Here is a 13,721-nt window from a genome sequence, read left to right as displayed (position 1 = left end):
TGCTGTATGTGTGAGAATAGGCCGAGTCTGTCTGGGATTAGGAGAGCTGTTGTGGGCATGATCACCAACACAACGGGTGCTGAGATCTCCAATATAATAATCTCCGGGCCTAGCTACTCCCTGTTTCTCCCTCATTCCACCCCGGTCGAGATGGATATATCAAAGCAGGCCTCGATTGCGGCCAAATGCCGTGCGGAATTGCGGGGGTGTTATGGCAATGATAGGCGATAAAGTCAGGTCCCATCAGCAAATCATGTCCTCGCAACATGGGGTTGTGCGGGGAGAATCCGGGGTCAAGGTGGAATCTGGGGAAGCAAACAGAGTCTAACATTTCATTTCCGCCCATCGCCTACCGTATGTCGGGATCCTTCCGTATGATGGTTATTAGACCGCCATCAAACTCTATCTCTCGAAATGTGCCACCTCAGTGGGCCTTTGGTCTTTTTCCAATGAGAAATGTAAGCAACGCCACCAGCGACGCTTGGTCTTGTGTTCCCCCTCTTCGGTAAAGGTTGATCATTTAGCTCGGTAATTCTGTGGGGGGTGTCTCAATTCCGCACTCTAGCCTTTTCACTCTATGATAGATAATTAGCTGTGCGTCCGGTGCATGACATCGCAGGTTGTTGGATTTCGTCTATGCGGTACGCTAGTATTCACTCCAGTGCCTGATTTCTCCGCCTATACGGCTGTTTAGCCATAATGGAGATGAATTATGATGAAGGGGTGAGTCTTGCCAGGTACTGATCTGTTTAGAGATACGTAACTAATTATCTTCGTGTTTAGGTCCTCCATCAGTTCGTATGCCTAATCCCTGCCAACTGCAGTCATCGCTAACATTCTTCCAGAATTGAGGAGGAGCTAGGGACAACGATCTTACCCGGTACGGAGATTATGGCGGACGTTGGCTCGCATCATTTCGTCAAGTCTTCGTCCAAGTCCAATCGCGTCTTGGTCCCTCAACCGTCAAATGATCCTCACGATCCTCTGGTGCGCTCTTTTCACCCATAACGAGTATTTTTGCATTTCTAATCATTTGACAGAATTGGAACCGGTTTTGGAAAACTCTGACGATATTCACAGCCACATTGACTACGTTTAGCCAAGGGTTTGGGCCCCTAGCCCTTGCCCCTATGATGCCTCAGATGGAAGAGACCTTTGACAGGAGCTTATCCGATATTGTGCAATTTACTGGGGTCTGTATTCTAGTATTGGGCTTCAGCAACTTTCTTTGGTAAGTTTGACATGGATATTGATTTGGCGATCACTATGTTGATTAATGTCACAGGATTCCGCTTTCAACGTCCTTCGGTCGACGCCCTGTATTCATTTTTTCGACTCTGATATGCCTTGCCAGCAATATCTGGCGCGCTGTAGCACCTGGTTATGGGAGTTATATGGGTGCTTGTGTGCTAAATGGTCTGGGTGCTGGCCCTGCGGAGGTAAGTTCTCAGATCGATCCGATTTTGAACACGTAATACTATTGAACTCATAGACTAATATATAATACTTCTTACACCGGTAGACTCTCCAACCGCAAGTTATAGTGGACATTCTCTTTCTTCATGAGCGTGGGGCTTATAATACCCTATATTTCACCTTCTATTTTGGATCCTTGATGATCGGCCCGATAGTCGCGGGGGCCATGGCAGACCACATTGGTTGGCGCAGCTTTTTCTGGCTGAATGTTGGGTTGCTAGGTCTTTCATTGATTCTGCTGGTCTTTTGTTTCCCGGAAACTAAGTGGCGCCGTGTTCACCCGAACGAAATCGCTCATGCGGAGCAAACCCCAAGTGCGGATGAATCTGAAGAGGCCGACAAGCCGATTGGTAGTCAGAAAGAGGATGTGCGAGTGGAAGAATATGCACCTGATTCCTGCTTACACAAAGGCTCTCCTTGCAAAAAGCAGTTCCAAATCTGGCAACTGGAAGGAGCGAGCTGGAAGGACATTCTCGTCAGTTTCTGGCTCCCGTGGAAGCTATTGGCATTCCCAATTGTCGAGCTCTCTGCCTTTGTTGTCTCCTGGTCGGCCAGTTGCTTCTTGACATTAAATCTTACCCAAGCCCAGGCATTTGCTGAACCTCCCTACAATTTCACCAGCCAAACGATCGGCCTTTTTAACCTTGCGATTCTTGTCGGGGCGTTCATCGGCCTGGCTACCAATGGGCCATTTTCGGACTGGATCTCGATAAGGGCCACTCGTAAGAACAAGGGGATTCGAGAACCCGAGATGCGACTTCCGGCAATGGCAATCTATGTGGTAGTTATGATCATTGGAAATTTTGTAGTGGCTTTTGGCTACGAGTACAAATGGGACTGGCGGGTAAGTTGCAAGAATCCTTGAATGTGCAATCTAACGTCGCCACAGGCAATTGTCATCATCGGGTACACTGCCGCTGGGGTACAGGTCGCTGCTCTGCCAGCGATTGTCAGCACGTATGCTGTCGATAGCTATAAGCCCGTTGCGGGCTCTATCTTTGTCGCTATCACGGTCAATAAGAACTTGTGGGGCTATGGCTTCAGCAAGTTCATCACGCCATGGATTACGGCGAGTGGCTTTGTGAAGCCGATCATGTTGAACATGGGCTTGTGTACGCTGTGGTGTCTCTTTGCCATTCCATTTTACTTGTATGGGAAAAAGTTTCGGGGACGGACAGCTCAGTCTTGGATCCACAAGATGTAGCTCGGTAGCACGGTGCCACAGTTGATTTTGGAATGAAACCACAACTACCTGTTAGCATATTAAGATCCATGGGTTATGATCACGCCAAACGTGTCTGTAGACGACACGGGTCACGTGCACAGCAAAATAATTCTTAAGAATGAAGTCCAACAAAGATTCACGAATTATGCGGAATTGAAGTGGTTGCGTTGACTAGCTCGGTAGGCAATGGTCATCTCCAAGTGGGGTAAGATGTTTGCGGCATCACCTGTCGCCGCGGATCATTACCCAACCCCCTCTCCTCTTGCATTCCCATAACATACCTCGCCAAGTTCAGAATGACCAATTCATCCTTGTTGCCATCCGCTAAACCAATTTCATGTGGCCCTCATATCATCATTCAGCCCCCACTTACTCGTTATGGGAGGGGTCCGGGACTGTTTATCATCCGGCCCGCAACCTTTGCAGACTGTCAGGGGCAAAACCAATCTCTGGACCCTGAACCACTTCAGAAATGGGCTGAAGAAGGATTTGCAGTGGCACAGATCACACTGGATGCGCAGAACAGCAATACCGAAGCTATCGCTAGTTTGGGTTCCCAAGCCCGACAACAATTGTTCGACCTCCCGGAGTGCACCTCTGATAACAGTCTTGGGCTGATAGGTGGGCTTTTCTACTGCATCTAACCCTTGGTACCTATCCTGACCTTCAGTGCAGTATATGGATCTAAATTGGACTATGCCACCGTTTCCGATGACGTTTTGCACGCTTTCGTCGACACTGTCGAGGCGGTGGTATGTTTTGACTCGTGGGAAATGACAGGCGATACAAGATCTCTCTTGCATATGCCCACCCCTCGGAGTGATTTTCTTGGCAAAGTTGGCCAGCAGACGGCTTATTTTTATCCCGATATTGTCTCCTCCGGCTTCATTGTCCCTGGTCATCCGGACTTCAAGATATCGACAGCCGGTGTTGTGCATACGAGAAACCTGACATTTCTCAAGAAGATTCTCGGGGGGCCTAACTTTGATCTTGAAAAGATATGGGATGAACACACATACTATGAATTTGGCGACCGCTCTGTTGAAAAGACCATGGCCACTATGGTGCAGGAACCCTACGTGAACCATGTTCCGACGGTAAGTTACACTCCGATATCCAGAACAAATGATATTCATCAGTATTAGATGACCGGTGGCCTCGGTCGGGCTCGTCTGAGCCACTTCTACCTCCACCATTTCATTTTCAACAACCCGGACGATACAGCGATTGAATTGGTTAGCCGCACGATTGGTACCGATCGCATCGTTGATGAGTTTATCTTTTCTCTTACCCACGTGAAACAGGTTGACTGGCTGTAAGTCATCTCAGAGTTAGCGTGCGTAAATCCTCGATTAACATTTCCAGTGTGCCTGGCATTCCACCGACCGGAAAGCTACTTCGCATTCCCTTCACCTCGGTGGTTAACATCCGCGGCGACAGACTCTATCATGAGCACATTGCATGGGATCAGGCTACCGTGCTTGTTCAGCTTGGTCTGCTGCCCGAGTATCTACCCTTCCCGTATGTCCTGCCTGACGGCTCCGTCCCGGCTCCGGGGAAACGGTTCGAATACCGAGTTCCAGCCGCCGGGGCTGAGACTGCCGATAAGCTGCAGGGGGATCATGGAGTGGCCTCGAACGGAATGATTGAATATAAGATTCGGGAGGTTGATGATCGGTGATCGTATTAGAGAACGCATTTAAGTACCATGGCCCAAGGGCGATCGGGTTTGAGGTTGCCCAGGTTGACTGAGCACCTTTGTCACCCCTGGACTGCGTCATCATGCAGATAAATCCTAATCGCACAACTAGCTAGAGTCAAAATCCCAACCCCGGGAACGTAAAGTAGGTCGTGGATATTCTTTTTGAAGGGATCTTGTACAACTGTCTAGAGCCAATCACAAGCCACAGATGCATGTTTTGTGGGGCCCAGTCTGTGCGTACATAGTATATTTGCAGTAGCTCATGCACAGAAAACCTCCAAAGCTTGGAATCATCAAATTGAACGAACCTATTTCCTACTTAACACAGAAAGAGTTTCATGATGTGGATCCTCTGCAACCTTCCAAGGTCAGAACGATTGATGTGACCGAGCGTCGCTATTAGTTTGCGGTCAACGCCGCATGCAGTAAAAGAATTAAGAGAAACGATTTCACCGCTCATTTCATCTACTATTTAGACCTCGCCTTTGTACGTACTGTGCTTTGACTTTTGATTCATCCCACAGGAAGTTGTGATTTTCGCCACTTTCCCGTTGCGTGTCGTTTCCGTTCCCATCGGGAACGATCCTCCGCGACTTCATCTAGAGTGATCAATTAAGATCCCCACGACTGCAACTTGTGTCAGAATGGTGGCATTTAGCCTCATCTTTGCCCTCGTGGCATCTTGCTCTGCATCAAGTCTTCCGATCGTAGACCTCTCGTATGAGCTACACCAAGCAATCTCTGTCAGCATTCCTCGCATTCTTCATGGCATCGCTAATAAGGTTTCAGAGCACCCAAGGCTTGTACAACTTTAGCAACATCCGTTATGCAGCCCCGCCAGTTGGGGATCTACGATTTCGTGCTCCTACATTACCGGCACAGAATCGTTCCCAGGTCCAGAATGGCTCCGTCGCCCGAATGTGTCCCCAAGCCAAGCCCATCTGGGCCACGGATATTATGCCGGAGTTCCTTTTGAGTGTCTTGGAGGGTGTTCCGTTCAACCAGTCGACCAATATCTCGTCTTACCCGTATGTACCGCCGAAATCTAACTCGCAAGTCACAGAGGATTGTCTGTTCTTGGATGTGATCGTTCCAAAGAAAATTTTCGATCGGTCGCATGGGAATCGTTCGGTCTCGAGGTCCTTGGCTCCGGTCTTGGTCTGGATTTACGGCGGAGGGTACGCTGAAGGTGATAAAGCCTTGGAAGATCCTTCGGGATTGATCAATCGGAGCATGATTGTTGGTGAGGGGGTTGTGTATGTTGCGATGAATTATCGTGTAAGTCTGGAGAGACCAAATCGCGGAAAAATCACTGACAGTGTTAGCTGGGTGCATTTGGTTGGCTGGGAGGCGACACTCTCATTGCAAATGGAACTGCCAACGCGGGACTCCATGATCAACGCTTTGCTTTGGAATGGATATACAAGAATATCCACCTGTTTGGTGGAGATCCCGAGCGAGTTACCCTCATTGGCGACTCGGCTGGTGCAGGCTCCATCATGCATCAGATCACAGCATATGGTGGCAAAGGAGGACCGTCTCGATTCCAACAAGCAATTCTGCAGAGCCCGGCCTGGGTACCCATGCCGGATACAAAGCAGCCAGAGCAGACTTTGCAAAATTTCCTCCAACTTTTGAATGTCAGCACGCTCGATGAAGCGCGGCAACTTCCATCGGAGACATTGATTGCAGCCAACGCTTATCAGATCGCGACCCAGTCCAAGTGGGGGGATTTCACTTACACACCAGTCGTGGATGGTACTTTCGTGCCAGCGCTGCCAGGGCAGCTGCTCATGGAAGGCAAGTTTGACCACAATTTGACCGTGATGAGTGGACACAACACGGACGAGGGACTCGAGTTCACACCACCGGCAAGCATACTGAGCAGCGCGCTTCCAAAAATGTTGAAGGTATACTATCCTTTCATAACACAAGATGTCATCGACTACGTGACTCAGGTACTATATCCGCCCATATATAACGGCACCTACGGTTATACAAGCCCGACCGAGCGCTACGTATTCCTAATCTCAGAATCCATTTTCGAATGCAACACCGAATACCTCAATTGGGCATATGAAAACAACACCTTTGCCTACGAATTCAGCGTCCCACCTTCACTCCACGGTCAGGACACCCTCTACACTTTTTACAACCCTGGCAGGTCTGGCATTGACGGTGGAATATCGGGACTTCAAGTCCAAAACGTTTCTGTCGCTTTCGCCATGCAGGACTACTTCACCAGTTTTGCTCAATTTGGTGCCCCCAGGTCACCGGTGGGGCCGAACTTTCCGCGATATGGTTCGCAGAATGCGCTCCTAGATATTGGCAACAACACCATTCGACCGGTCCGCGATTTATCCGACAATTTCCGCTGTCGCTACTGGCAGACTGCACCGTATTATTGATAAGATTGACGCCTAATTCGTACTGTACATAGAGTGGGCCGTTGTGGCTGCAGCTGATCTACTAGACTCTCCAATGCTACCTTAATTTAATTTGAGACCTGTGGCTGAGGCAATGAAACTGGGATTATGATCTGTCGGACAAGGCTGCCCATGAGTCGCGAGCGCTACCATATATGGCATTTGGGTTGCCGATCGTTCAAACAGAAAAAAATTAGTCTAGTAGCTTGATGACTTTGCGAGTCGTGCTCATTGGACAGAAGTTGAAACCTCGGCATTATACGTTTAGTGTCATCGCCCGGGCATGGGCCAGTCCACAGGTCCCACATGCCAAGAATAGAATCGAACCGATTGTCTTTCAAGCTCTGAATATAGTATAACTACACGTGGGATTCCATTCAGAGAATATGCTGGAAAATATCTTAAGGCGACCACAGGCCTACACAGTACAATCCAAATGCACGCTACAAGTCTTTTTGAATTCGCCCTGTCTGCAAGGTTAATATCCCGTGGGATCCAAATGGACGCCATTCGAATGGAAATAACGTGATGGAGAAATCGAGCCGCCACGACCGAACGGGTAGTCATCTACAATTGTGAGACACGGACCCTGAAAGGTGTGAAGTGGAACCTTTGTCTAAGATCATACAGCTCCGTCCCGTCCTTGGTGATGGATTTTTCGGCGCTATACCGAGTCTTTCTTTTTTTTTCGTTTTTTTCTTCACTCGAACTTGATCAAAGATTCAGATTCGACAGCAACATCCATTTCAATGGTGTTCCAGAGAGCCGGGTTGGATGAGAATTGAATGGCCCCCATCCCTCTGCCAATCAGGATGGGTGCAGATCGCATGCCTGGTAAAAGCCTTGCAAAAGGAATAAATTACACCAACTAAATACCCCTTGGCCCCTATTTGCACATTTGCACCAATCAGATCCCGATTCGCTCGGGAGGAAAAGCTTAGGATTCACTAGCTGCGTAATGCCGCGGTATTGAACGGTATTAGGCATAAGAATAGCAATTGGAAATCATTTACGGTTACGCCGAAGTCTGGTGGCAGGCATCCATATTTACAATTACCAGATTTCTGTAACAAACCTAGATTGGCTCTAGCCTTGTCTCTTTCGCATGGGGTCGACTTTAAGAGCCTTGTGTTCTGTCTTTTTTTTTTAAGAAAGAATATCCCCTGCTTCCTTCTGATTTTCATTTTCATCTTCTTCATCCATCATGCGTCTGTCGTGGTCCGTTCTTCTGGTCGGGGCAATCGCTTCGTCGATCCCACTCGTCTCTTCACATGAAGTTCATCTGAGCTACCTACCGGCCTCACAATCCATCCCCTCAGTGGACTCATACCTGGTAAGTTGAAAATCAGTATCACCATACAGGCTACAGCACGCGATCTAACATGCGCCCCAGTCCGTGGAATGGTCCATGCAAGATGGCAAATTGTTCGCCAATGGGGATTTAGTCTTCCCCCCGAGCATGTCAATGCAGGTGCATGCTCCCCGTTACGAAAGCGGACAGAAGACGCGCATCGAGTCTGAAATTCTCTACTACTCTCTGGAGGTCCGACCCCTCTCCAGCCATGAAGTTGGCGCCCCACATGGCATCGTGAGAGTCGATGTCGAATTTTTGGACCGTGAGGGTCAATCCGTCACTCCGAATACGGTCGTGTTGGATCTGCTGGATCATCCGGATGGCAACCCTCGCATTACCAAGATTCGGATTGAACCGGGGAAATCGCAAGAAGACCAGAGTGAACAAAAGTGGCAGATGAAATTCTGGAAGAGTGAAATGGGTGCCCTTTTCAAGCATACCGAGACGAAAGAGACGAAAGAGACGAAAGAGACCAAGCCTTCGAAAATCGAGTCTACCATTTCTGCCACCAAGTCTGATATCGCCCAGCCCCAAACCAGCAGCGCGGTGGAGTCGACTGTTGGATACATCTTTTCACCTTACTTTGCGCCCTCGTCTTACTCTCATCGAACAAATCGTCACTCGCATGGCCGTCATGACCACACCTTTATGCGCCTGATGCGACCCGTGGTCCTCCCCGCTTTGCTCGGGGCTGTGGCTGGCTTACTCGCTTGTCTGCTTGGCTTCCTCGTTGGACACGTCATTATGTCCGTATCCTACCGGTTAGGACTACGCAAAAATCCCCGCCATCACCGGACAACCCACGTTGAAGATGGGATTGTATCTGAAAAGGCCGGTCTGTTACCCGCGATCTATGTGACAGAGTCCGAGGTCTAGAGTTTCCAAAGTAGCATTTCAGGCGCAGGGGTACTTTTTCTTTTCCGTTTTCATGGCGTCCATGCATAGCAGCAACCTTTCCTTTTGTTTATCCGTCGATAGATCATGTACGTTTACCAAATTCTGTACGCTATTAGTACTAGACCTCCCATGAGGATCATGCCTGAACAAAATTCCTATGTATATTCTTCTCTGGGTCATAAAGTGTAAACTGATGAGTCTTCTTCATCCAAGGCCGGCTGGCCCAATGGCAAGGCGCTTGACTACGAATCAAGAGATTGCAGGTTCGACCCCTGCGTCGGTCAATTTTTTTTGGTCTGGAAATGTAATCGAAAATGTTTTTTATTCATTTTGTCGCTTCATTGCGATTGGTCGGCGGGACCCATTGAGTCCATCCGAAGTCTTCATGAAATTTATGGTTTATCCTCCGTACTGGAGAAGGGACCTTGGAAACCCTTGGAATCAATGGAGCGCCTCACGGGTAATATTGATCGATCCTAAATACAACCCGTGTCTCGTGCAATACCTTGGCAGGTGTAACTTCAAATTAAGTTTTTCGACGTTTTCCTGACGGCGATGCACCTGATAGTTGTCACTGCATTGCAGCCTGCATAAGTGGAGTAATTATACGAGATGAATCTTGGGGGTATTTGACTATTTGACTGCGGGGTAATGGACCACCTTCCACGCCATGATCAGCTGTTCTGTATGAGAATCGCGTAAATCCCTCAAGGTTGACTCTTTGATCACCATGAAGTGACACGAATAATTTATTACCAAATCCAGTGTTCAGTCTTGGCCTTTGAACTACCTACACAACGGTGTGATCGCATTGTCTCCTGGGTAACGTCGTTGCCTACCCGGTGCCCGAGGTCTCCGAGGTCTTTTGTCAGGGCAATTTAGGTCGAGCTTAATTTCGGTAATCGAAAATTAGCTCAACCTCTTACGGCTGACGACAGTGAAATCTGCTGTCAGGTATAAGCGGGGCCATCTACATACAGTATTTCTGGAGTATATCCATCCCACGGGTGAACCATCCTAGAGGGTCAATGGACACACACGCGTATCAATCCATTTATGGAATCCATCCAATTTGGCGCGTGGGTCTCCGAAGACAGCGTTCAACGTACCCTTGCGCGCCAAGGATGGACGAAGAAGCAGATGCGACAGAAAGCACAGGAACAGAACTCACGATTGCGAGCCTTTTACCAACGCAAACTCTCTAAATTTCAATCAATCAGCTAGTCTTTGTTGATGAGTCCGGGTGTGATAAACGGGTAGGCTATAGGCGAAGCGGATGGGCTCCGCTTGGGGCAACCCCAGTCCAAGTGTCCAAGTTCCATCGAGGCCAGCGGTATCATATATTGCCGGCGTATGCTCAAGACGGTATGATGCTGTCTCGTATCTACAGTGGCTCAACTGATGCTGCGCTTTTTGAAGATCTCCTGGAACAGCTTCTTCAACATTGTGGCAGGTTTCCAGCGCCAAAATCTGTCCTTGTCATGGACAATGCTTCCTTCCACCACTCACAGCGTGTCGAACAGCTGTGCTCCGTGTTGGAGTCAAACTATTATACCTGCCACCTTACTCACCAGATTTCAACCCTATTGAAGAATATTTTGCCGAGCTGAAGGGTTATATCAAAAAAGTTTGGCCATTATTTGAACGAAACCCTGATCAAGGCTTTCGTGCCTTCCTCCGGGAATGTGTTTACGATGTTGGTGCGAGACGAGAGAGTGCTGAAGGCCATTTCAGACATGCAGGAATAGAAATCCAGGAGATATAATTGGAAGAGGTGCAGGTCATTTGTTTATATAGTCCTTCTATAAATATAGAGTAACGCCTTTCGAGCAAAATAATAACGATGCTTAGCAACAGGAATATTCCATACACATAGACACAGTGTGAGAGGCCAGCAGATATGGTTATTCAAGGTCATCATCAGTTAGCGCCCCGGAAATTTCACTTGCCCTTAAGTCCCCTTGAAGGCTGGACCACTCAGGGATATCACGAATGAAACGGAGCGCTGTTCCCTCTTTTATGCCCTTAGTAGTAAAAAGTCCAGGATTCTGGGCACCATTATCAGCTCGAGGGCCATGAGATTTTCCAGCACCACTTGACAGGCCTTCCGGATGTCGGCTCTATAGGCCTCCTCCGTGGCCCGGGACTCCAACCACTTGCAGTATTTCCTCACAGCTCCAGGCCCTGGGATTACCGGATGGTTGATAGTGGCGGGATGCTGGGGCGGCGTTGCCACTCCCGAAGATTCACGTGCTCCCGGTTGTGGCGAGAGTACGTTTATATTAATTGGGTGATACGGCATCTCCACGCCCTGGCCCTTTTTGGAGGCTGTCCTTCCTTGGCTTTGTGCGATTAGATCTTTCTGGATATCTTCTGGGACGTCGTCATGGCCGTCCAATTTGCCACCATCCTCAACGTATACGGTTAATATAGTTAGAATTCGGCCGGTAATTTTGTAATGTCTCTTGTCACGGGGGTTTACCCAACACCAGTCAGAACCCAGAGGGCATGAGCTGACTCTACAACGCATCTGCTCATAAACATGGTCCCAGCATGAAGGCCTTCCTGTTCGCTCTTCTTCATCAGCAATATAAGCGTCGCATTCAGCAAGCTGCATTCTGGTCGTTGAAACACGGCCCCTTTTGTCACCCTTCCTAGATGCAGGAGTAGAAACGGCATCATCATCCGTTCTGTAGGCAAAGACAATGTCAATTGTAAGCTTCTTGCCGATGCGAAGTAGATTGCTCCATTTGCACAGCTGTTTCTCCAAGGGTTTCCATTTGATGTTCTTGGTAGACTCAAATTGTTCGAGATCACTCTGGTTTCTCTCATTAACAGATACGGTGAGCTCTGCGCCTTCGTACCGAGCCCGCAGGTTTTTCTTCTTTTTGGCTTGCAGCATGTCCTCAAGGGCACCTGTCAGACGCTCATCCCAATATTCGCTGGGGGCTACGACCAGGTCTTTGACAGTTGCACCACCTGCCCGCTTGTTATTGATTCTAAGTATCCACTTGATTGTGTAGCACACATATTGTGGTGGCTGCTGGTCATATTCCTCCCCCTCCTCCCATTCATTGAAGGGAAGATATCCGAGTCGGTCGATCGGCTGCAATGTACGATGCGGGGAAGGGTTAAGGGAGGAGGATATGGAGGAGCGACCAAAGTTACCCGGTGTGGGGGCGTTCCATCGATCGGGTGTCCATGGTTGCGAGTCGTCATCATAAACAAATCGATCATTCGCCATTGTCGGGGATCATTGAGGAGGATACCTATCGGAGGCGTCAGATATTAGCCACTCCGGCAGCCAGTAACACGAGACTAGTCATGGCCACTAGGAGGGTAGACATCAAGTCACTAAATCCAGTACCAGTATTGGAGAGCTTGGTGATCCTGCTTAGGTTAGAATAGCCTCACGCAAGGCTTTCGGATGCGGTGACCCTTAGCAGTGAGCAACTGCACGTTCAGGCAGAAGGTAAGATGTTGACAAGTTGCCAAATCGGCGACCGTTGATTGTTTGCCTGAGTTTGCATGGAAACTTCCAGATTGTAAAGCCAAGAATCTAGACTCCATTCCTTGGAACGGCAGTCGCCCCACCCCAAGCGGAAGCAGTGCCTGACTCAGTTTTTGGAGTCATTGTGATGAACAGCTGAGGACACGCCCCGTCTTTCAGCTCGTGGAAGTCCAACAGAGGTTCTTGTCATGACCCATACGCTAGGCACTTGAATCCATCATGGCATCAATATCATTTCGTGGCGACAATCATGGGCTCCAAATTGGAGATAACAGTGGCCCCATCCACGCGGAATTCCATCTGCCCCCAGGTAAGGAACCCGACTAAGATCAAAGCCGCCTGACTAATAGCGGCCCCTTTAGAGCGACCGGAGACTCCACCAAGCCCATTATCAACGGTCCCATTCGCGCGCGATCGTGATTTCATCAGTCGTGACGCACTGCTCCGTCAGATACGGGAGAAAAGCTCGGTCCCAGGGTCGAGAATAGCTCTCGTCGGCCTCGGCGGTGTCGGGTAAGTGTCGAGCGAATAGGGCTTGGCCAGGTGCTCACAACTCCAAGAAAATCGCAGCTTGCTATCGAGTACTCGTATCAGATCCGATCCGAGTCAGCCGCAACGTGGGTTTTCTGGGTGCACGCGAGCAACGAGGCCCGGTTCGAGCAAAGTTTCCGGGACATCGCAGACCAGCTGAAGATACCTGGTCGTCAGGACCCGAAAGCCAACATATTCAGACTGGTCGAGAACTGGCTACGGGATGAGAAGAAAGGGAGATGGGTCTGTATCCTTGACAATGCGGATGATGATAAGTTCCTTTGTTCACTCCCAGCGGCAGAGAAGGGAGCTTTAACAAAGGAGCTACCAAACGTCTCGACGAAGCCTCTCCTAGAATACGTTCCCAGAAGCCGGAATGGATTTACGATTATCACAAGTCGAAGCAGAGAGGTTGCGCTCAAGATGGTCAAGCACACGGATCTTATTCAAGTGAACCCGATGGAAAGATCTGAGGCGCTCGAGCTTCTTCAGAAGACGCTTGATCAACCCGGGGAAAGCCAGGAAAGCCAGGAGAGTCAGCAGTTAGTGGAAGAGCTCGAGTGTATGCCGCTTGCGATCGTCCAGGCGGCTAGCTATAT

At 49.2% G+C, this 13,721-nt stretch overlaps 4 protein-coding genes across 4 annotated transcripts; 3 read left to right on the top strand and 1 right to left on the bottom strand.

Annotated features, from left to right (window-relative positions):
- Positions 1–699: 699 nt before the first annotated feature.
- On the top strand, positions 700–4,382 carry N7484_006836 (putative MFS transporter; the record flags this gene model as incomplete). The annotated part of the gene is made up of 11 exons (XM_057117223.1): positions 700–723; positions 784–794; positions 846–987; positions 1,041–1,231; positions 1,286–1,439; positions 1,523–2,320; positions 2,366–2,588; positions 3,128–3,322; positions 3,377–3,798; positions 3,847–4,016; positions 4,067–4,382. 11 exons carry the CDS (start codon positions 700–702, stop codon positions 4,380–4,382), a joined length of 2,646 nt encoding a protein of 881 aa, XP_056970258.1.
- A 665-nt stretch (positions 4,383–5,047) lies between these two features.
- Positions 5,048–6,811, top strand: N7484_006835 (uncharacterized protein; the record flags this gene model as incomplete). Its single annotated transcript, XM_057117222.1, has 3 exons — positions 5,048–5,146; positions 5,193–5,681; positions 5,729–6,811. The coding sequence occupies 3 exons, from the start codon at positions 5,048–5,050 to the stop codon at positions 6,809–6,811; spliced, it is 1,671 nt and encodes a 556-aa protein (XP_056970257.1).
- A 1,222-nt stretch (positions 6,812–8,033) lies between these two features.
- N7484_006834 (uncharacterized protein) lies at positions 8,034–9,059 on the top strand (the record flags this gene model as incomplete). Its single annotated transcript, XM_057117221.1, has 2 exons — positions 8,034–8,162; positions 8,223–9,059. The coding sequence occupies 2 exons, from the start codon at positions 8,034–8,036 to the stop codon at positions 9,057–9,059; spliced, it is 966 nt and encodes a 321-aa protein (XP_056970256.1).
- Positions 9,060–11,097: 2,038 nt separating this feature from the next.
- Positions 11,098–12,324, bottom strand: N7484_006833 (uncharacterized protein; the record flags this gene model as incomplete). The annotated part of the gene is made up of 1 exon (XM_057117220.1): positions 11,098–12,324. The coding sequence occupies one exon, from the start codon at positions 12,322–12,324 to the stop codon at positions 11,098–11,100; it is 1,227 nt and encodes a 408-aa protein (XP_056970255.1).
- Positions 12,325–13,721: the final 1,397 nt, after the last annotated feature.

Source organism: Penicillium longicatenatum, assembly GCF_028827895.1.
Source record: "Penicillium longicatenatum strain IBT 33135 chromosome Unknown contig_4_segment0_segment0, whole genome shotgun sequence".
Lineage (NCBI taxonomy): Eukaryota > Fungi > Ascomycota > Eurotiomycetes > Eurotiales > Aspergillaceae > Penicillium > Penicillium longicatenatum.
Note: the sequence above shows the minus strand (reverse complement) of the source record. Positions and strands in the feature narration are given on the sequence as shown.